Source organism: Capsicum annuum, unplaced genomic scaffold, assembly GCF_002878395.1.
Source record: "Capsicum annuum cultivar UCD-10X-F1 unplaced genomic scaffold, UCD10Xv1.1 ctg4639, whole genome shotgun sequence".
NCBI lineage: Eukaryota > Viridiplantae > Streptophyta > Magnoliopsida > Solanales > Solanaceae > Capsicum > Capsicum annuum.
This window is the reverse complement of record NW_025853955.1, coordinates 1-23,256: the sequence shown is the minus strand read 5'-3', so window position 1 is coordinate 23,256 and position 23,256 is coordinate 1. Positions and strand designations below refer to the sequence as shown.

Here is a 23,256-nt window from a genome sequence, read left to right as displayed (position 1 = left end):
GTTTGGTTTTAGTTCATTCATATTTTGGAAGACAATAAACACTTGTAATATTTTGGAACTTCACTCTTTCATTGGAGAAGCCCTAATTCCTAAAACTTACTAGTAGAGTGATACTAGTTTTGTCTCTTGGCTAGAAACTAGGATCTTAGGGTTCTTTGAGTTCCTCTTGGTCCAAGTAAGAAATTTATATTGATATTCATTAATATTAGGGTCCTTTCTCTTGTTAGGGTTCTTAGATCACCGAATATTATGAGTCAAAATCAAGTGTTGGAAGCCTAGTGAAGCTGTGTGTGGTTATTTTTGATTCACTCCCACTTTGTTGGTCATCTTGTTGTCCTTGTGTTGTCTTGAATATCTTGATACACACTTAGTATTTTATCATTTGGTATAAAATATCAAGGCTTGTTTTTGTTCTTATAAAACCAATCTTGGGAAACTCTTACCAAAAGTGTGTTCTTGAACATTTTGGCCAAAAATGGTTGTTAGATCTACAGTAATTTTGTTTGTCTAGTTTGATTCTTGTATTGATTTATTTCTCATCAACACAAAAAATGTCTAAAGCTAAGTTGAGCTTAACATATTGACATTGCTATTGGGGACTTAAAGTGGTAGTTTGATGAACTTGAAGTAGGCCGAGTTGTGTGTTGTAGTTGCTTGACGTTTAAAGTGGGATGTTGTTGGTGAATTGTGGTTATGCTCTTGAAGTATTGTTGTGGTGTTCATATTGATATTTGTGGTTATGCTCTTGAAGTATTGTTGTGGTGTTCATCTTGATATTCTCCTCATATCTTGTCTTGACCACTATAAACACTAAAATAGATCTAAAAAGGTTGCAAGATAAAGTTGTAAAGTTGTTTGTGAGAAGACTTACCAACATCACTTCCTTGATTTAACAACTACTTTTCCTTAAAACAAGGAGCCTTGTATTGTGGAACTAGTAAAGTCAAGCCTCACTTTTTTTAGTTGGAAAAAGTTGAAAAAGTTACAAGACTTTACTTTCCCTAAAAAAAAACGCAAAGTCATCTATTACGAAATTGGGAAATTAAGGCTTAAAGTTGATGAACAAAATGTATGGACCCGTCACCAATACCATGATGCCATGTCACCTTAACCACTGTTCACATCTTCAATTAAGATCAATTTTGATATTCTAGTTACTAGTTATTGAATCTTAGTTTCTTCTAATTAACTCAAGAACTAATTAGCAATCTAGTACATTCCTACTAGGTTCCTTTGAAACCTTGTGTTCATGTCATTGTTTGTTTGTATGCTTTTGTCATTTACTTACATTGTGACTCCTTTACTCTAGTCCTATGGGAATTCTTTGAGTTTAAAACAAGAATCCACTCCGGACAAGAGCGTACTAAAACCTTAAGGATTCATGTGTTACAAGCCAATCTACAACACTTGTGGAGCTCGAGGGTGAGTGATCCGAGTGAGTGGGGGTGAGGAGATGTTTTAAACTAACTTGTTTGTTTCTTGTGTAGTTGATACCTTGAAAATGGAGTGATCCATGTCTCAAACCATGGATTCTAATTAAATGAAGAATATGAGCGTCACTCTTGAGGCTATGACCCGAACTCTAGAAAGGTTGAACACAGAAGTAGGAGCCATAAGGGGAGAATGACGACTATTAGTGGGAGGTTAGAAAAATTGGAAGGTTAGAACAAGTGGAGACTCAAGTTAACTCTCACCCTTCTACTCCTCGACAGTCTCATCAGGTGGACATGATAAAAATTCCCACGCCACCGTTACTCCTGAAATATGGTCACAATTGCCAAATCTTTCACTAGCTCCACTAAATGCCGTAAGCCAAACCACCCTTAACCCCCTAACCCAAGACTCCAATAGACCAACCCGTTTTCAAATTTCTATAGTTATACAAGAGGGACTTGGGCATCCAATACCTCTACTAAATCAAAACCCTTCCTTTCGAGCTCCACTGAACCAAAGACCACCACCTCCACAAAATCCAATCCCTTCAAATCAAGTTCCAAATGTCCAAAATCATCCCATCTACTTTGAGTAATATGGTAGAAATATTTATGAAGGTTATGGATCCCTTGAAAATTCTTACATGAGGGAGGAGGGGATGAGATAGGGACGTATGGATCCAAGAAGATACCAATGGTATGGAGAAATGGGAAACTGATACCAAGAGAGAGATGTAGACATCAATTCCATCAAATTGAGCCTATCTATCTTTATGGGTAAAAGTGACCCGAGGTGTATCTTGCTTAGGAGTCGGCATGAGATAAGGTGTTTCAAGTGAATGATATCTCGAAGGAAAAGAAGAGTTGTTATGCCATAGCTCACTTTGAAGCCTATGCTAACACATGGTGGGGATACGTCAAATGGTTTGGTAATGAGTTGATTGATGGACAACCACTACCTTGGTTTCGGTTGAGGTACTTAATGAGACAACAGAACCTTCCTAAGAGTTATCGACATGAGTTGCTTTCTAGATTTTACAACTTCCAGAAAGGGAATTGAAGTGTGATGACATATTATGATGAGTTTCAACAACTCATGTTGAGACTTGATCATCGTGGAGAACAAATTAGTCATGACATCATTCGGTTCAAGTGTGGGTTGAACAAAGAGATCTTCACTCATTTGACACTCCACAATTTTGATACAATCAAAGGTATTTTCTAAGCATCTCTTGAGATTGAAAGGAAACTTAAAGAGAGGTCGTCATTCAAAGCAAAGAAAAAATCAACCTCGAGTTGGCCAGAGGGAAAGGATATGGTTCAATCCTCTTTGGGCTGGCCCAAAAACAAGGACCAACCAGCCAATACTAAGCTTCCTAAGTCCAAAGCAGTCCACAAAATCCCCCCAAGGCAAGAGGCTCACTAGTATCCTAATCCTAAAGGGTTCCAATGCTTCAAGTGCCATGGTTGGGGGCATAAATCCAATGAATGACCTAACCGACGCAATAAAATCCTAATGGAAGGTAGATTGTATTTCCTTGGTAAAGAAGTGGGTATTGAGGGTAATAAAAGTGAGGCCAAGGCTCAAGATGAAAGGACGACTGAGAGTGAACCACATGATGATTGTGAGGATGCTTATCCATAAGAACAAGAATGTGTGGCTCCAAACTTTTTAGTGAGACGTGCCATGATTAGTATGGTGATAGATTATCCTAGCCAATGGGAGAATCAATTCCATACTAAATGTCTTATGAATGGAAGTGTGTACTATGGTGATAGATAGTTGAAGTTGTGTGAATGTGGTTAGTGTTGCAATGGTGGACTTCTTGAAATTGTTGATACACCTCCTACTAGTCCTTACAATTTTCAATGGTTGAATGAATGCAGCGAGTTAAAGGTCACAAGGCAATGTGTGATACATTTTAAGGTGGACAACTGGCATAACAAGGTGCTTTGTCACGTAATACTATGCAATCTTGTCACTTGTTGTTAGGAAGTCCTTGGCAATACGATAAGTCGACCAAACATGATGGAAGGTCCAATAGGTATACCCTTGAGAAGGATGTCCGAAAGGTCGATGTCATCCATTATTTCCTTCCCAAGTGAATGAATTATACCAAAAACTATAGGAATTGAGAGAAAAGAAAAAGAAGGCCGAGAGTAAGGGGAAAGGACGGGAATCTGAGAGAAAAAGAGTAGGGGAAGCTGAGGGGTCCCTAAGTTCTAAGGGGAATGGGAGCATGCTGATGATGGCTAGGAGGAAGGAACTATTTGTTGATCATGATGAGGACACTCTGATGCTTTACTTGGCTTATTTTTTTAATACTAACCTCGCTAACATTTCCATTTCTCCTCCTATGTCTCATGATTTAAAGGATTATGAGGATGTCTTCCTAAAGAAATTTCTGAAAGGATTGCCTCCACTTTGGGGCAGTGAGCACCAAATTGGTTTTGTGCCAGGTTCATAATTAACCAACAAACCAGCTAATAGAAGAAACCCAACGGATACCAAGAAATTGCAATGCCAGGTTGAGGAACTTCTCAACAAAGGGTACATCAAGGAGAGTATGAGCCCTTGTGTGGTCTTAGTGCTAGTTGTTCCTAAGAAATATGGAACTTGATGTATGTTTGTTGATTGCTGAGCCATCAACAAGATAGTAGCCAAATATCATCACCCTATTTCTAGGCTAGATGATATGCTTAATGAATTGAATGGTTCGTGTTTGTTTTCTAAAATCTATTTGAGGAGTGGATATCACCAAATTCGTATACAATCAGGTGATGAATGGAAAACCTCCTTCAAGACCAAATTTGGTCTCTATGAATGGATGGTTATGCCATTCGGACTAACAAATTCTTCAAATACTTTTATGAGTCTAATGAATTATATAATGAAGCCATCTATTGGAAAGTTTGTTGTTGTTTACTTTGATGATGTGTTGGTGTATTGTAAGTCCTTAGATGAACATGTAAAGCATTTACAATGTGTTTTTGATGTCCTCCGAAAGATGAAGTTATATGCTAATCTAGACAAGTGTTCTTTTGGGGTCTATGAAGTTGTATTTCTTGGGTTTGTGGTGATCTCAAGAGCGGTCGAAGTTGATGAATCTAAGATTGACGCCATTAAAAAATGGCCAACTTCCAAATCCATAGATGAAGTGAGAAGCTTCCATGGGTTGGCTAGTTTTTATAAACATTTTGTCAAAGTATTTAGTACCATTGCTGCCTCCTTGACCAAATTGATTAAAAAGGATCGGCCTTTTAATTGGGGAGATGAACAAGCTAAGGATTTTGAGGACTTGAAAGCTATGCTCATATCGGCCCCTTTGCTATAATTGCCAAATTTTGACAAGACTTTTGAGGTCGAATGTGATGCCAGCAAAGTCGACATAGGCATGGTTTTAATACAAGAATTGAAGCCTATTCCCTACATTAGAGAAAAGCTCAAAGGAGCAACTCTAAACTACACTATGTATGATTTATAGTTTTCTTCCTTGATTAGAGCCTTGGCCACTTGACAACATTATTAATCGCCTAAAGAATTTGTGATCTGAATGTATCATGAATCCTTGAAGCATCTACGGGCACAAGACAAGCTTAACCAGTGGCATTCAAAATGGATTGAATTTCTTTAAACTTTTCCTTATGTTATTTATTACAAGAAGGGTAAAGACAATGTGGTTGTTGATGCTTTATCCCGAAAACATGTGTTTGTGTTTACTTTGTCATCTAAGTTGATGGGGTTTGAAAGCCTCAAGTCTTTATAGCTCGAGGACCCTCACTTCGCTCCTATCTATAGGGAAAGTCAAGAGTTGGATAGTGATAGGTGGGTTACGGATAGGGGTTCCCATCCCTATACCAAATTTGATGGATACTTGATTAAGGGTAGAGGATTGTGTGTTCCCTCAAGTTTGTGGAAAGAATTATTTATGAGGGAAGCACACAATGGGTCTAATGGGCCATTTTGGGGTCGAGAAGACCCTTGAAATTTTTGAAGAACAATTTTATTAGCTTAGAATGCAAAAGGATGTGGCCCGAATTTGCGGCCAATGTGTTGAGTGCAAAATAGACAAGTCATGGCTCCAACCCCACGGGTTGTGCAGCCCATTGTCCACCCCTTTGCATCCTTGGCTTGATATATAAATGGACTTTATGTTGGGATTGTCGAGGACTAGAAGAGGGCGGGATAGTATTTTTGTCGTAGTGGATTGATTTTCCAAGATGGCTTACTTTAATCCTTGTTCCAAATATGATGATGCGCCTAGTGTATACTCTTTGTTTGTTGATAATGTTGTTAAACTTCATGGTCTTCCAAGGACCATAGTGAGTGATAGAGATTCTAAATTCCTAAGCCACTTTTTGAAGTCCGTGTGGGGTAAGCTCGGTACTAAGTTGTTGTTTTTGACTTCATGACACCCACAAACTGATGGCCAAACGAAAGTAGTAAATAGGACCTTAGGGTCTATGCTACGGTCCATGGTTATGGGAAAAATGACTTCTTGGGAGGAGCACTTAGCTTTGATTGAGTTTACTTATAATTGTTTTATACACTTAAGCACACGGATGACACCTATTGAGTATGTATACGGCATCAACCCCCTTACCTATTTTGATTTAACCTCTTTTCCAAATGATCTTGTGATAAGATTAGATGGAAGCAAATGGGCCAAGGACATGAAGAAGCTACATGAGAAGGTGCGGTTGCGGTTGGAGAAGAAAAACCAAGAAGTTAGAAGAAGAGCCAACAAAGGAAGAAGAAAGCTCATTCTTGAATTGGGAGATTGGGTGTGGGTGCACATAAGGAAGTATAGATTCCCGTCTCAAAGGAATGCTAATTTGATGTTGCGGGGTGATGGCCCATTCTAAGTATTAGAAAGGATCAACGACAATGCCTACAAGATTGATCTACCCCCGAAATATCAAGTGTACAACACTTTCAACATGTGTGACCTCTCTCAGGTTGAAACGGTGGAGAATGGTAATGATCCTAATTTGAGGACAAATTCCCTTCAAGATGGAGAGAATAATACAGGAATTCCTAGCTCGATACCTTTCACACAAAGCCAAGTACATGAGTTGCAACGACTCCAAGCCTTGTTCATGCAAATGGTCATGTGTGAGTTGGCACTTGATCTACCAAATGGTTTAAATATTTTTAAGTGTGAAGAGGAGCTTCGAAGTATAATAAACTTACACTCCAAGTCCACCCCATGGAAAGGGTTAAATGTTCATTTCACCTTTCATTTGTGGTGTAATATATACAGACAATATTAGGGTTATTTTGGTTTTAGTTCATTCATATTTTGGAAGAAAACAAACACTTGAAATTATTTGGAACTTCTCTCTTCCATTGGAGAAGCCCCAATTTCGAAAACTCACTTGTTGAGTGATACTAGTATTATCTCTTGGCTAGAAACTAGGATCTTGGGGTTCTTTGAGTTCCTCTTGGTCCAAGTAAGATTGGTATTAATAATCATTAATCTTAGGGTCCTTTCTCTTGTTAGGGTTCTTAGATCATTGAATATTGTGTGTCAAGTTTCTATATCTTGTAATCTTTTTATCATTGTGTTGTTGAATCTAAAAGTCTAGTGAAGCCGTGTGGGGCTCTTTCTATTCACTAGAATTATTGTTCTTTGTTGTTCTTGTTGTTAAAATCATTTTCTTGTTCCCAAAATCAAGTGTTGGAAGCCTAGTAATGTGTGGCCATTTTCGATTCACTAGCACTTTGTTGATCATCTTGTTGTCCTTGTGTTGGCTTGAATCTCTTGATACACAGTTAGTATTGTATCATTCATGTAATTCCCTCTCTTGTTATGAAACTCATTATCTTAATAATGTTATGGATTGTTTACACTGATGGTTAAAAGTTGAGTTTAAATGTTTTGCCAATGTTTATGGATTATTATTGTCTTATGAACGAATAGAGAGGGTTTTTTCCTTGTTTTATAAATGATCATGTTTTCTAATTAAGGGATTACATGTGATTGATGAAAGAGATGACCAAACTTTGTCAATGTATTGAAAATAGAGTATTTTACATGAGTTTCATATGTTTTGAAATAAGAACTCTCTTGAAGTGTTTAAATGTTTTGGTAGTCATTAACATGTTTTTGAATGAAAAGACTATGACATGATATTGTTTGGCTTATGTGACTTTCAAGTCTTGGTATGATGATACCAAAATAGATGAATGCCATGATAGAGTCAGAACATAATAGATTATAGATTTTCCAGACTTCAGATCATGTTTTTAATAAGATGCATATTTTAAAGAGGTTAAAAGTGGGATCTAAGAGAATTAGGTGGTTACCCAAAGAAGGCATGAGTTCATATAGCTCATAGGCCTAAACCGTGATTTGCGGACATGGGTTTTTATATTGCTATGAAATAGGGGATTATACGCTGTGACGGCCTTATGGCATAGTAGAGATGTAGAGACTCCAGCTCTTGCGGTATTCTTGGGTTGGGGGCTTATCCACTGAGTCAAGGGAAGATTCCATATAGCACATGGGATTGTAGATATGTAGGATGTACCACCTAGCTCAGAAGTAACACAAAAAGTTAAGTCATGATATCTAGAAGATGTTCTGAAGCTTATTAAATTATGCCCATGTATTTTCAATTTTTTTATGCTGACATGCTTTTATGAAATACTCTCACCTATGTTATATAAAAATATAATTTTTATTTTTAGATTGTTCTACATACCAGTACCTTTTTGTATTGACCCACTATATTTCAAGTTATGCAGTATAGTCCCATGGTCCATCACAATAGTAGAACACTTAGGATTTGACGAAATTGGTGAGCCATACATCTTTTGAAAGACATTTATTTATATGTTTAGTCTTTCAGTATATGGTCCAGCCGGGGGCTTTGAACCAGCCTAGACAGTTAGTATTCAGTATAGGCTTCGTAGACGGTAGTTGAAGTGGTGAATTGTCATATCTTGTTGACACATTTCAGATTTTAAGTTCCAATTAACACTGTTATATACTTTGATTTATGTATGAATTTGCTTATGATTACATGCTAAAGGATCTCTCGGGCCTTTATAGTTCAGTATGCCCATCGTGGCCAGGGCCTCGGCTCGGGTCGTGACATAAGTGGCTGAAAATATAGCCACTTTGCCAGAAAAAAAAAAAACTTCTCTGGACCTCTTCTCTTCCAAAGCATCTCTATTTTGAAACTAAAATAGATTTATTTTAATTAATGATGTGGACCTCTAATAAAAGGCCACATGACAACATTATTTTTCAAAATTCACCATTAAAAAGTAATAGCATGAATGAGCTGATTTTATAATGACATGGCATGAATGAGCCAAATTTTTAACTAATGACATAATGAGTCATTTCTGATAGTTCAGTGGAATATTTGAGCTTTTTCTCTTATTTTAATCAATGACATGGATCTCTAATAACAAGCCACATGGCAAAGCTATTTTTGAAAATTCACCATTAAAAAATAATGGCATGGATGAGCTGGTTTTGTGACAGCAATGACATGAAGGAGCCAAATATTTAACTGATGGAATAAATCATCCATTTCTCATAGTTCAATGGCATATTTGAGACTTTTCCCTTCTAAAAAAGTAAACAACATTTAGAGCATGTTTGGATTGTCTTATTTAAAAAGTTATTAAGTCAAAATAGCTTGTACACACTTTATTTGTTAACTTTTCTTAAGTCATGTTTTCTAGACATGTTCTATCTCTTTTATTTTATATCCTTTTAGTTAGTTTAAAATTAAGGATGGCAATGGGGCGGTGAGGGGGCGGTGTGGGTTAAAGTAATTTTTTTTAAAATGTTGTGGTGCGGTGCGGGTTGTGGATATATGTGGGTTTAAATTAAAAAAGCTAAAAATTAGTATTATTCTCGTGAATATACCTAAAATTATATGCATTTTTTACTTAAAATTTTATGATACTTAAAATAACATATATAATACTACAAATAAATAATTTTATAGCTTTTTTAATATCTCTATTCATTTAAAAAAAAAACATGATATTTGATCATTACTTGTACACGTGATACTTTTTGAAAATTTCTTAATGAAAAGTGATAGAATAGAAATTAATTGTTATTATTTTCTAGTTGTAGATTTGAAAATATTATGATTTCCAATAGATTTATGAATTTTTCAAAAAATAAAAAAATAAAAAAAATAAAAACATGGGGCGGTGCGGTGTGGGTATGAGTGTGGGGTGGGTTTATATGGGTTTATAGGTGATGCAGTGTGGTTTTAAAATTTGTGGGTTTGAAAAAAATCCGCACCGCAACGCACCATTGTCATCCCTATTTAAAATGGAGGATTCTATTATTATCTCGAAATTGTATTTTGCTCTACAGGTTTTTCAAATGGCATAAAAGTGTTGTTTTTCATTGTATTTGACTTCTACTACTTCACTTAAACTGTGTACATGTTAAGGAAATCTAATTCTGGCAAATTTCATGCTTGATGCGATATAATTATTGTTATTTCAGCATTGTCGTCCTATGATGTCTACTGATTAATCTGAAATGCCATACTCCTTCTATCATTTACTTTTCATTCAGAATTGTAATACGGTGTGAAAATTCCCCTAATCAGCCAAAGACTTTTGCAAGTCAAGTAGTCAACCAAGTCTTGCTTTTATTTTCTCAAGAATTGTATGGCGTAAAAATGGTATGTCATCTTCCTCTAATCTTATATAGTTGATCATAACATTGTTTATTAATTATTATCCTTTTATCTCTAGGACAGAATTTGGAGACGTCTATATTCTAGTTACTTTTTGTAGAAGTTAATTTAGCACTTCTATATGATATTGGTTGTTGCTATCATTCGACTCTTCATTTACTTGGCTTTCTAAATTTTTTTAAGCATATGTGGGCCATGCACCCGTAATTATGGTGGCAAAAATATTCCTCTAGTTGATCCAAACTCAGACTTTTGCAATACTTCAAGTCAACCAAGTCTTGCTTTCATTTTCTCTGCAACTGTGTGATGAATAATAGTGATATATCTAACAAAAAGTCACTCCCGCCTTTGATCTTTACTTGTCTACAATTCAAAAAATAAATGGCCTAAAATACTTGTTCAGTGGGTGTAGTTGCATTGGAACCGAGACTAATTTGAATCCGTGCTATGCAAGGCCAATTAATGGGGTTTCCACATCTAGCATGCGAACCTGAGATCTGTAATTAAAAGAGGACTTATATGATCCATCCCACCTCAAACCTTGACGGTAACTTTTACTTGTTTTTGAGAAATTTTAATAATTTTGTATTATTAAAAAGTTCACAATATTAATTTGTATTGGTTGTTGTCATTTGGCTCTTTAGTTAATTGGTTTTAGTTAATTGGTTCCCTAACTTATGTGGGCCTCGAAGACTTAACCAACTTACAACCGTAATAATGGTGGCAAAATTATTTCTTTAACAGGTCCAAACTCCAATTACATTTGTGACACGGCAAGTCAACTCTCATTCAAATGACACATCCATTTTCACATTCAAGCAATCAAATTTGTATAATTGGAATCAACCAAGTCTTGCAAACCGTAATTGTGGCGGCAAGTTTATTCCACTAATCAGCCCAAATTCCAAAGATTTCTGCAAGATTAGCCAGGTAAAATTGTTTAAACTTCATTTATATGTAATTTCATATATTGCAAATCTAAAGTTGTTAAAATCAAAACCAAAATGGGTGTACCTATAAACATATTTAAAAACTAGATATATACAGGCTTATAGCACTGTCCAAATATATTTTTTATGTCTTGCAACCTTAATTGTGGTGGAAAAACTATTCTTCTAATTGATCCATACCCCAAAGACTTTGTGCAAGACTGCAAGTTAACTAAGTCTTTCTTCGTAAGAGATTGTTACTAATTGTTGAGTTGCGAGCAATGAAGCGTGACATCCGTTGTCTGGTGTTTTCATAAAGCTTGATTTATTAGAAATATACAAAGTAAATTTAACTATATGTAAAAAAATGTTTGGACTTGTGCATAGGGGTTGTGCATAAAAGAAGCTGAATCCCGTGGGGCATAATTTATAGTTTGAAAATTTTTGAGCAAAGTCTTGCCTCTAAAGCAGTAGTTGCAGAACATCTCATAAATGAAGACATAACGTGGTAGTGTCAACTCTTGCCTGTGGGACATAATTTGTTGTTTGAAAGTCCTTGAGCTAAGTCTTGACTCTATGACAATAGTTGTTGAACATCTCATAAATGAAAATATAACGTGGTAGAGTCAACTTTTGCCCGTGGGAAATAATTTACTGTTTGAAAGTCCTTGAGCTAAGTCTTGTCTCTAAGGTACGAGTTATAAAACATCTCATAAATCAAAACACAATATGGTAGTGTCAACTCTTGCCCATGACGCATTAGTTGTTCGAAAGTCATATGTCTTGTATCTAAAATATGGTTTTGTCAACTCTTGTCCATGAAACATACCTTGTTGTTTGAAAGTCATAAGTCTTACCTTTATAATGTGATAGTGTCAACTCTTGCTCATGAAATTTAACTTGATTGGAAGAAATTGAAGAAAATATCAAAAATAATAAAAATTGCGGAAAAAAAAAAGAAAATGAAGAAAAATATAAAAAAAATAAAAATCAAAGAAAATGTAGGAGTTGAGAGAGAATGAAAAAAAAATAATAGTTGATAAAAATAAAAATAAAAATAAAGGTCGAGAAAAAATGAAATAGAAAAAATAAAAATCAAAGAAAAATATAAAAAAGTTTTTTATATAAAAGTAAATGTTGAGAGGAGTAAAGAGAAAAAAGTAAGGGTTGAGTAAAACTAAAAAGAACAAAAAAATAAAAAAAAAATAAAAAATCAAAGTAAAATAAAAAAGAAAAAAAGAAGAAGTTGAGAGGCAAAAAGAAAAAGTAAAGATTGAGTAAAATAAAAAAAAAAAGGAGAAAATAAAAAATAAAAATCAAAGTAAAATTAAAAAGAGAGAAAAAAAAAGATGCATAAGTATTGAGTTGTTATCGATTATGAGGATATTTATGTAATTTACTCAATTGGTCAGGATCAATTTTGTCTAAAAATGTATCACTTAGTAGTTGAAGGCTATTTTTATCAAGCTTTTTTATTTGGGGTAAAATTTGAAATTCACCTTATTTTGAGGCTATTAATGGAGTTTCCCCACCAGCATGCGAACTGGAGATGTGTAACTAAAAGAGGACTTATATGATCCATCCCACTACAAACCTTGACGGTAACTTTTACTTGTTTTAGAGATGTTTTAATAAATTTTTATTATTAAAAAGTTCACAACATAAATTTGTATTGGTTGTTGTCATTTGACTGTTCAGTTAATTGGTTCCCTAAATTATGTGGGCCTCAAAGACTTGACCAACACTCAACCGTAATTATGGTGGCAAAATTATTTCTTTAATAGGTCCAAACTACAAATACTTTTTCGAGACGGCAAGTCAATTCTCATTCAAATGACACTTCCATTTTCTCATTCAAGCAATCAAAAATGTATAAGTGGAATCAACCAAGTCTTGCAAACCGTAATTGTGGTGACAAGTTTATTTCTCTTATCAGTCCAAATTCCAAAGATTTCAGCAAGACCGAATTTGAGGTAAAAATGTCTGAACTTCATTTATATGTAATTTCAGATATCTCAAATCTGAAGTAGTTAAAATCAAAACCAGAATGGGTGTACCTATAAATATATTGTAAAACCAGATACATACAGGTTTGTAGCAGTGTCCAAATAAAATATCTGATAAAATTTTTATGTCTTGCAACCTTAATTGTGGTGGAAAAACTATTCTTCTAATTGATCGAAACTCCAAAGACTTTGTACAAGACTGCAAGTCAGCCAAGTCTTGCTTTGTAAGAGATTGTTCCTAATTGTTGAATTGCGAGAAATGAAGCGTGACATCTGTTGTCTGGTGTTTTCATGAAGCTTGATTTATTAGAATTATAAAAAGTAAATTTAACTATATCAAAAAAAAGTTTGGACTTGTGCATAGGGGTTGTGCCAAAAAGAAGTTGAATCCTGACCTTTTGTAGATGTCTACAGAGGAAAAACATACAACAAATGAAGAGGAAAAGAGAAATCTGTTATTAAGTTGAAACAAAAAGCAAGCTGTTTAAATACAGAAATTCCTCAAAAACAGAACTTTCGAAAAACTAGGAACTAAATCTACCAACAGCTACATGCCTAAAGATTAGGAAACTCACAACTGAAAAAACTAATACAGAAAATATGTATCTTAGTGTCACCAGATATTATGCTCATGTGGGTTAGAAGTTTCATGAAATAAAAAAGATGAACTTATATAGTTAAAGTTTGACATTTGATGGGTTGAATAATAGACCATCAAACTCAGGGTCCTATCAATACTAATACCACCAAATCAACCAAGCCTTTCACATCTCAATCAGAATATTAAATATGGTTGCAAAAAAGTCCTCTAATCAGCCAAAGACTTGGAAAGTCAAATAAGCCTTTGTAAATAGTTTTGCTTTCATATTCTGCAGAATTGTGTGGTGAAGAGTAGTGCCACATTTACTAACTTATTCTGTAGTGCCTTAATAGTCAAGTTTTGTCAAATGAATTACTTTCTATAATGATGAAATGAATAATTCATTCAAAAACTATTTTATTCATTATTCAGTACATTAAAAAAATGCCCTTTTAGCACTCACTTATACCATGGTGATTATACTATTAATTGTTTTTGTCTCTAGCTCTTATGTTATGAACACATCTCTGGCCAACTAATAAACATGAATAAATCTTGCTATTTGGTGGCTCCAAACACGAAGTTGATAGAATTGAGGAATTAAACCAACTCATTTGCGTAACTGGTAAAGTTGTTGTCATGTGAACCGGGGGTTCTTGGTTCGAGCATTGTGGAAACAATGAAAATGGTAGCCCGGTGCACTAAAGCTACCGCTATGCGCGGTGTTCGGGGAAGGGCCTCACCACAAGGGTGTATCGTACGCAGATTTACCTTGCATTTCTGCCAGAGGCTGTTTCCAAGGCTTGAACCAATGATCTCCTGGTCACATGGCAGCAACTTTATCATTATGAAAACAACCTCCCACAGAAATGCAGGGTATGGCTGGCTGTGTACAATAGGCCCTTGTGGTCCGACCCTCTTTTAGACCACACACATAATGGGATCTTTAGGCAACATGCTATCCTTTTATTGGATTCAACGAATACTACTTTCCTTTTAAATATTTTGGATGTCGAATCTAGTTGTGAAGAAAAAAGGTGGCATACTTTAGTGGCCAAGATTACTGGAATGTTGCAGGGATGACAAGGAAAATTATAGGGGCATTGCTAACTTGTCCGGCTCACGCAGTTTGTTATCTCAGCTCCAAAAGGATTTATTGCATACAATGTCATCACCGTTACAAAATAGGTTCATCTATGCCATTACTTGTTAACGGTGATTTTTCAAAAACAGTCCTGCCATGTGTCATTTTACTAGAGGTCCACATCATTAATTAAAACACAAAGAAAAGGCTCAAATATGCCATCAAACTAACAAAAGTGGCTCATTGCCACCAAAGTTTAGACTAGAATCAATACACTTTAAAGTACTAACGGACTCCTCTTAAGTCCTTGCACAATTTTTATAATCTTTTATGACTCAATTAAAAACGGACCACATCATTTGGATTCTAAGCTTTTGCACTTGAATCACCTTGAAAATGAGACATGTCTAGAAACATCAGAGTAAGAAAAGAATTGGGCTAACTTTACTTTCGTATGGATGATGCCATAGAATGAACTAGAGTATGAAAGAGGAACATTCTGACTCCATAGCATGAACTAAAACATGAAGAACGAGAAACATTCCTAAATGCCTTGTAGCCTCCTACTTATAAGTGTTGCGCGCTACACACCCATAAATAGGACTCTACCCGACACGATTTCGCAGACACTCTGGGACCATGAACCATGCTCTGATACCAAGTTTGTCATGATTTGAGCCAAGGCCCTGGCCGCGACGGGCATCCTGAACCATAAAGGCTCAGGCGCCAATCTCTATATGCCAAATAACAAAATGAAAACATGGTCACTATCTTACTTCGACTGAGCAATATAAAATTTAATTCATAAACATTCAAAAATACATGACACCCGTTTGCGAAATCTCTAATATATGAAAACAACTTCTGTCTAAAAACTAGGACAAGGCCCCTAGTCGGACAAAAAATAATGAAATAATAATGTTCTAAAAATAGGTTTTCCAAAACAAGGGAGGCTCAGCAATAGTACACTTCTATCTGACAAATCTACGGCTCAGCGGGACCCCTGGACTGAGCCTTAAACCTTGAAATATAGGGGGTCAATACAAATGCATTGGTACGCAGAGCAATCCAAAATAATATACTTTTATACAACATAAGTGAGAACATTTCATAAAAATGTTATGCATGAAGTAATTTAAAATACATGGGCAATTTCAAAAAGCTTTAAAACAATTCTGTAGATGTAACTCCATTCTTTGTTTTACTTCTGAGTTAGGTGGTACACCCTACAATTCTACAATTCCACGGGCTATATAGAATCCATACTTGACTCGGAGGCCAAGCCCCCAACCCAAGTTTGCCGCAAGGATTGGAGTATCTACTTATCTACTACGCCACAGGTCCGTCTCCGGTGTACCATCTCCCTTTCGGGTAACATCAACCCGTGTCGGCAAATCACGTTTTCGAAAAATGAGTCGTCTGACTTGTTCCTTCTTCGGGTAACCACCTAACTCTCTTTAATCTCATTTTTAACTCTTTATAAACATGCATCATTCTAAATTTCAAAATATGAAAATCTAAGTAAAATCTATAGTTTAATCTGTTCTGAATCTGTTATGGCATTCATCTGTTTGGTATTGTCATACCAAGACTTGCAAGTCATATCTCTAAGCCATAAAAAATCATTTTGCATTTTATTCATTCAAAACATAAAGTTTGGACCACCATATCATTCAAACAGTTTAAGAGAATTCATACTTCAAAACATATGTCAAAATATGCAAAGACTCTCTCTTTTCAACATTTCAACAAACATGTGGTGGTCATGTATTTTGTGACAAGCCATGCAATTCTTTCATTATATATCTTCAACATTTATTAACATGTAAAAACCTCTCTATTCAATTCATAATCAAAACCAAGTCATAAACAATAATAAAGACGTTTGTACATACTTCTTAATATGAAGTTGAAACAATTCATAACATATGAACACAAGGGGATTTATAACAAGAGAGGAATTATAAATATTCATGCTCTAAATTAAAGTTTCAAATGCCAAACCATATGCATACGTATATATATGAATCATAATCGAGTTTAAAGGGGGAGTCCTCAAGACCAAAACTTTATTATCAAGAAAGATTCACAATGCATAATTATAGTTGAAATTTCAATACCCTTTTGTGATGATTTCTCAACGTTCAAAATATTATTAAAAATATTTTCACCATGCCCATGTAGTTTAGGAAAACCCCACGTACCTTAGATTACTTAGTTTAAAGAGTAGGACTCGAATCTTGATTTGTTCCTTGAAAAACTTGGACTTAAAGATTGATTCTTGACTTCTTGTTCTTGGGGAAAACCCTAGTTTGATCTTGTTTTTGAGAGTGAAGAGGAAGTTTTGATGATGTATAACTGATGAAAATTGATTAATAACGTACCAAAACACCCCTTTAAAAATGTCCCATCTGCGCACTTTGGAATCGACCGACGGTCAACTTAATGAACTTTCAGGCTGGTGACGGACCGTCACCTCTACCGTTGGGACATGTCCAGTAACTAAGCTTACTGTTTTTAGGCGAAGGGTTTCTTGAAGGTCCTTCATGGGCCTGACATTCGTCGGGTCGGTCGTTGCACCTTCGGCAGCTTGACACCTCTCTGGAGAATGGACATAACATTTTACCCCGATATCGGATTAAAATGAAACTGGAGGCATTGGAAAGAGGACTCAAAGATCTTTCATTTTTTATATAGAAGGCCCTCTAATTCGATATATACAAAAATTTATGGTTGATTGAATTTGACCCAAGTTTAGGTGCTAACTAAAACTCAAACGATAGGGAAGCTTTAACTCATCCTTGTGTTAAGGGACCTTTATAATCTCAATTCATGCTCAACTAGATTCCCACACTACATAATTTATTAACACACTAAATTTGCATAGGATTTATTGGTTTTTGGAACCTTTACGCCTAGGAATGATGCTTTGCATTCTAGCTCGAAATGCGGGGTGTTACATCAAAGTAGCGGTTGTGGAGCATTGAGGCACTTCTTAGACGTTCCCCATATGCCCGGCCTTGTGGCCCACTCTAGAATTATGTGTTTTGTCCTCCTAGAACTAGTGGATTATCCAAGGCAATGTGAACCTTCCTTGATAGTCAAGTTTTGTCCAGTGAATTACTTTCTATAATGATGAATAATTTCTTTCAGAAAAAGATTTTATTCATTTTTCTGTTCATGAAAAAATGCCCTATTATCACTCACTTATACAATGGTGATGATAAAATTATTTTTTCCTCATGTAATAGCAACTCTCTAGCTCTTATGCTAAGCACCCCGAAGGACCATGAACACATTTCTGGCCAACTAGTGAACATGAATAAATCTTGCTATTTGGTGGCTCCAAAAACTGACGCTGATAGAATTGAGGAATTAAACCAACTCATTGGTGTAGGTGGTAAAGGTTCTTCCATGTGATCAGGAGGTAACGGGTTCGAGCCGGGGAAACGGTCTCTTACAAATATGCAAGGTATGGCTATGTACGATAAACCCTTTCTTTGAACTTTGTGCACCAGGCTGCCCTTTTATTGGCTTCAACAACAATTACTTTCCTCATGAATCTGTTATAGTTCTATGAGCTTATGCCCTTTGTACAGTCAAACAGTGAGATTTATTGCAACCATCTAGCATACCGGAAAGCAATTAATTTGAATAATATTAAGAGGAATTAACACCTTGCAAACAATAATATTAAGAAGAAACAGTGAGAGTTATTGCAACCATCTAGCATTTCTGAAAACAGAATCATTCACAAATCAAGTGCTAAAACAAAACAAAACAAAAAAACAATCATGAGATTGGAGCAACAGATTCCAAAAACATGCTCAACATGCAAGGAGTTGAATCTTGATCTTCTGCAGCATCCCTACAACATATTTCATGTTTGTCCTTCTTGCCGGAGATTCAGCACAACAATCTAATGCAACTTTCATGATTGAAGCCACAACATCTATCTCCTTCTGATTACCCTGTGGTGTTACCAAGTTGACATCTACAATGTCCATTACTGCTTCTGGGAGTGAATAACTCACCCATTGCTTCAAGCTAAAATCTCCATCAAATTCATTAGGCTTTCTCCTGGTAAATGTTTCCAGCAACATGACCCCATAACTATAGACGTCACACTTTGTTGATACTAGTCCATCCAGTCCGTACTCTACAGTCAAACAATTCATTTAAAGATGCAATATGCTTTCTACGTGGGAAAAAAAGAAAGGAATAATCAGCAAAACTATTAGAAGTACCTGGTGCAATATACCCCAATGTTGCTAAGGTTTTAGTGTACAAATCACCCTTATCTTCACCAAGCAGTTTTGAAATGCCAAAGTCGCTGAGATGGGCAACCATATCTTCATCCAGCAAGACATTACTAGGCTTCACGTCACAGTGAATAACAGGCAACAAGCACCCATGGTGAAGATATTCCAAAGCACATGCCACATCTATCATTATGCTTAGTCTCTGCTTGGTGTCAAGGAAGTAGTTGTGCGATAGTCTCTGCTTGGTGTCAAGGAAGTAGTTGTGCGAATACAAATACTTCTCAAGACTTCCATTAGGCATACACTCGAGCACTAAAGCCTTGAAATCAAGATTGGAACAACTAATAATGACTTTAACGAGATTCCTATGGCGAAGTGTGCACAAAACTTCACATTCCGTATCAAAACTCTTGAATGCCGCATCTAGTTGCAGGTTGAACACTTTAACTGCAATGGCAGTTCCACTTTTGAGAACAGCTTTGTAAACAGAGCCAAAACTTCCAGAACCAATCAGATTACTCTCGCTAAGCGCATCAGTTGCTTGGATCAATTCATAGTATGGAATTCTTTCTCTTGTGATGGCAGACAATGAATCAGCTTGTTGAGGAGCTCTTTTACCTTTTCTATACCTTATCCATAAAAAAATAAAGGTGCTAGGAACAACTACTAAGGCAATACCCAGCAAAAGAAAAAGAACTAGAAATTTTTTAATATTTGATCTGTGTTTTGATGAAGTGGGGCATGGCGGGACACTAAATCTTGAAGAACAACACAATGCTTCATTGTAGATGAAAAACTAACTCGAGAGGTTCTTGAAAGTACCTCCCGAGGGTATTTCACCATACAATTTGTTGACAGAAATATTGAAACACTTCAACTTTTGAAGCTTCTCCAAAGACTTAGGAATGTTCCAGATATATTATTATTTGAAAGGTCTAGGAATTCCAAACCTACCATGTTGCTCATTGAGTCGGGTATAGCTCCTTGCAAATTGTTGTGTCTCAAAGAAAGCTGCACCAGATTTTGCAATCCTCCAATTTCTCTAGGAATTCCATCTGAGAATTGATTCATTGACAGATCTATCAGTGTCGCAGCCTTTAAATTTCCTATTTCTGGAGGTAAAGAACCAACCATGTTGTTTGACGATAGGTCAAGAACCACTAAATCTTTAAGGTTCCCTAAGCTTTGTAGTGTATTGGAACTCAATACATTTGAACCCACATATATCTCTCTAAGGGATGTAACCTTTCCTAAACAATTAGGAAGAGAACCTGAAAGTTGATTTTGAGTCAAGTCAATGACATTTAAGCGCTGCAATTTACATAGATTATCACCGATAGATCCTGTAAGTTTGTTATTACTCAAGAACAAACCCTGCAGGTTTCTCAAGTTGCCGATTGACGTGGGAATCGATCCAGCCAAGTTGTTTCCAGTAAGATCAAGGTCAAATAAGCTGTTTAAGTACCCAACTTCATCTGGAATTCGCCCCCTGATTTTGCAACTGCTGGCATAAAATTTTATTAGAGACGTAGAAAAGTTCCCTACAGAGACCGGAAGCATGCCATTTAGTGGGTTCAAAAATAGATAAAGGTCTGTTAAATTTCTACAATTGGTTAAGGAAGTCAGGAAGCTTAATGATGAGTCACTGGTTAAATTGTTTCCCCCTAAATTTAGTATCTGTAGATGAGTCAAATATCCAAGAGAATTGGGAATCAAGCCAGTGAGTTGGTTGTTAGAAAGCTCAAGAATAGTAAGTTTTGAACAATTGGAGATGGAATGAGGAATAGTCCCAACAAGATTGGTTAAGTTCCTCAGATAAAGCTCTTCAATGTTGGGTAAGATGGAACCTATGTTTGGTGGGAGGCTTCCTGATAGATTGTTGAATGAAAGATATATTATTTTCAGCCCTGATATGTTGAAGATCTCCATATCAAGTGAACCACTAAAACTATTTCTCCCAAGATCAAGTTCCTCCAACTCAACGAGATTGCTTATCTCTTTGGGTATTTCACCTGTCAACGCATGAAGAAAAAATGAATACAATGAGATTGCTTATCTCTTTAGCTCAATGCTTATCTATGTGATTCATGCTTTAGTTTGACCTGATGAAAAGGTGTCAACAAGAACTCCAAAAATTGTTATTGATCAAAGTCTTAAGAAGGATGTACATATTATATATATTTTTTCTCCATTAAAATTCATAATTTAATTTTCTATGAATTTCTGATTGTGCAGGTTTGTATTTTTATATGGACCAAATATATAAACTGATACTTTATTAGAAGTTAGCTAACGACCAAAAGGAGTTCAAATTTACTGGTTATTTCTTAAAAAAGATTATTTTTAAACATTAAAAGACGCTCTTTATATGGTGTTTAGAAGATTTATATATAATTGTTACATTTTATTACTCATTACATGCATAAATTCATAGAATTTTAATAGTTCTAATGGATCTATTAAAAGTAACTGAGAAATACACAATTAGAAATTATATGTACCTATAAGCTTATTTCCACTAAGCTCTAGACGCTGCATCTTGGTTAAGTTCCCAATCTCCCGTGGTAAGAATCCTCTAAGATTGTTCTGCCACAGTGACAAAAGTTGCAGCGATGAGATATTGAATATGGAGGTCGGGACAGAGCCAGTAATCTGGTTTTTAGCCATGGCTAACTCTACCAAATTAACAAGATTTCCAATTTCTTGTGGAATCATCCCTGAAATTAATGTGTAATATATTAAAATTCTGAAGTAATAAGATATAATAGTACTAGCATTCATAAGATGAAACATACCAGTGAAATGGTTAGTTCCAAGATACAATATCTGCAAGTTACTCAATCTGCCAATTTCACTATGTATTGGTCCATCAAACTCATTATATGATAAAGACAATATTTGAAGTTGAGAACAACTTGATAAGCTTGTAGGCATATGACCGTGAAGCTTGTTATAAGACAGATAAAGCCCTTTGAGTAATGGGAGACCATTGCATAAACCATTGGGAAGACTTCCTGATAAGCTATTGCCAGTAAATGCAATGAATTCCATCCTAGAAATATTGAAAATTGTAAATGGTATAGAACCCGTAAGGTGATTATATTGTATGGACAACCAGTTCAAGTTGTGAAGATTGCCGATCCCTTCTGGGATGTTTCCTTGAAGTGAATTATAAGATATCTCCAAAATCTCCAACCTTGAGGCATTCAAGAGTGACGTAGGAATAAAGCCTACGAGCTTGTTACCTCCCAAGTTTAACACTCTAAGGTTTAGAATATTTCCAATCACTTTTGGGATTTGACCCTCTATGGAATTGAATTTCAGATTCAAAGTCTCAAGTTCGGATATATTAGAAAATGAAGAAGGGATGGAACCAGTGAAACTATTATTCCTAAGATTTAGAAATCGAAGTTGGTGCAAAAACCCAAGCCAAGAAGGAACCTCCCCTCTGAAGTTGTTGACACTTAAATCAAGAAACTTAAGCCGACGCAAGCGTGCCATTTCTTGAGGCAAATTTCCATGGAAATTGTTGCTTCCCAAGTCTAGAGAAACAAGATGTGTGAGGTTTCCAAAATCAGGGGGAATCTTACCCGTTAGAGCCATGTTGGAAAGATTTAAGGACTTCACTCGTTGGTGACGATAACCACAAATGACTCCAACCCAATGACAAACAGAAACAACGGGAGACCAGTTTTCATGCAAGAAGTGAGAGGGGTCGGAAATGATTTGAGATTTTAAGGACAAAAGAGATAATTGATCGGTGGTAACGTTGGTATGGGTCATGGCTGAACTAGCCATAAGCAACAAGAGTGTTAAGAGAAAAAATGTGAAGGCTTTCTCCATTATTGCAAAAAATAGTAGATATGCTCTATAACATGTGGTTTTGAGACTTTAAATAGCAATGAGGTTTCCCTTTTGGTCATATCAATACTAATACGTCCAAATCCACCAAGCCTTTCATATCTCAATAAGAATTATAAGTATGGTGGCAAAAAAGTCCTCTATTCTGCCACGGACTTGGCAAGTCAACCAAGTCTTGCTTTAATTTTTGTGTGCTTATTTCTGGTAAAGCTTAGTGCCACACTAAATAATACCAAAGTGTTTAGTCAACCTAGCACTAGTGGAGCAATGAGAGCCTTCTTAAATAGTCAAGTTTTGTCCAATGAATTACTTTCTATACTCTGATGAAATGATAAATTCAATCAAAAAACATTTTATTCGTTAAAAAAAGGGCCTTTTCTCACTCACTTATACCATGCTGATGGTTGATTATCCTA

The 23,256-nt window shown here is 35.7% G+C and overlaps 2 protein-coding genes and 1 long non-coding RNA gene across 3 annotated transcripts; 1 reads left to right on the top strand and 2 right to left on the bottom strand.

The window, feature by feature from the left end:
* Positions 1–10,142: 10,142 nt before the first annotated feature.
* LOC124892364 lies at positions 10,143–18,304 on the top strand. The gene is made up of 3 exons (XR_007050208.1): positions 10,143–10,665; positions 10,863–11,048; positions 17,969–18,304. It is a non-coding gene; the product is annotated as an uncharacterized LOC124892364 (long non-coding RNA).
* Positions 18,305–18,381: 77 nt separating this feature from the next.
* Positions 18,382–22,905, bottom strand: LOC107854031 (LRR receptor-like serine/threonine-protein kinase GSO1). Its single transcript, XM_047403663.1, has 4 exons — positions 21,775–22,905; positions 21,481–21,696; positions 18,965–20,991; positions 18,382–18,876 (listed from the first exon to the last, which is right to left on the bottom strand). Exons 1-3 carry the CDS (start codon positions 22,820–22,822, stop codon positions 19,853–19,855), a joined length of 2,403 nt encoding a protein of 800 aa, XP_047259619.1. The 5' UTR covers positions 22,823–22,905; the 3' UTR covers positions 18,382–18,876; positions 18,965–19,852.
* On the bottom strand, positions 18,545–19,762 carry LOC124892357 (probable LRR receptor-like serine/threonine-protein kinase At3g47570). The gene is made up of 3 exons (XM_047403659.1): positions 19,731–19,762; positions 18,965–19,608; positions 18,545–18,876 (listed from the first exon to the last, which is right to left on the bottom strand). Exons 1-3 carry the CDS (start codon positions 19,760–19,762, stop codon positions 18,545–18,547), a joined length of 1,008 nt encoding a protein of 335 aa, XP_047259615.1.
* Positions 22,906–23,256: the final 351 nt, after the last annotated feature.

Bases quoted from the DNA above. Each gene is read 5' to 3' on its own strand.
- LOC124892357 (XM_047403659.1), bottom strand. From the start codon at position 19,762: ATGAAGCATTGTGTTGTTCTTCAAGATTTAGT. The intron at 19,609-19,730 runs GTCCCGCCATGC...TTTATGGATAAG, and splicing joins GTTGTTCTTCAAGATTTAGT to GTATAGAAAAGGTAAAAGAG. The intron at 18,877-18,964 runs GTACTTCTAATA...GTTTGACTGTAG, and splicing joins ATTGGGGTATATTGCACCAG to AGTACGGACTGGATGGACTA.
- LOC107854031 (XM_047403663.1), bottom strand. From the start codon at position 22,822: ATGGAGAAAGCCTTCACATTTTTTCTCTTAACACTCTTGTTGCTTATG. The intron at 21,697-21,774 runs GTATGTTTCATC...CATTAATTTCAG, and splicing joins TGGAACTAACCATTTCACTG to GGATGATTCCACAAGAAATT. The intron at 20,992-21,480 runs GTACATATAATT...ATGCGTTGACAG, and splicing joins TAGTGGAAATAAGCTTATAG to GTGAAATACCCAAAGAGATA.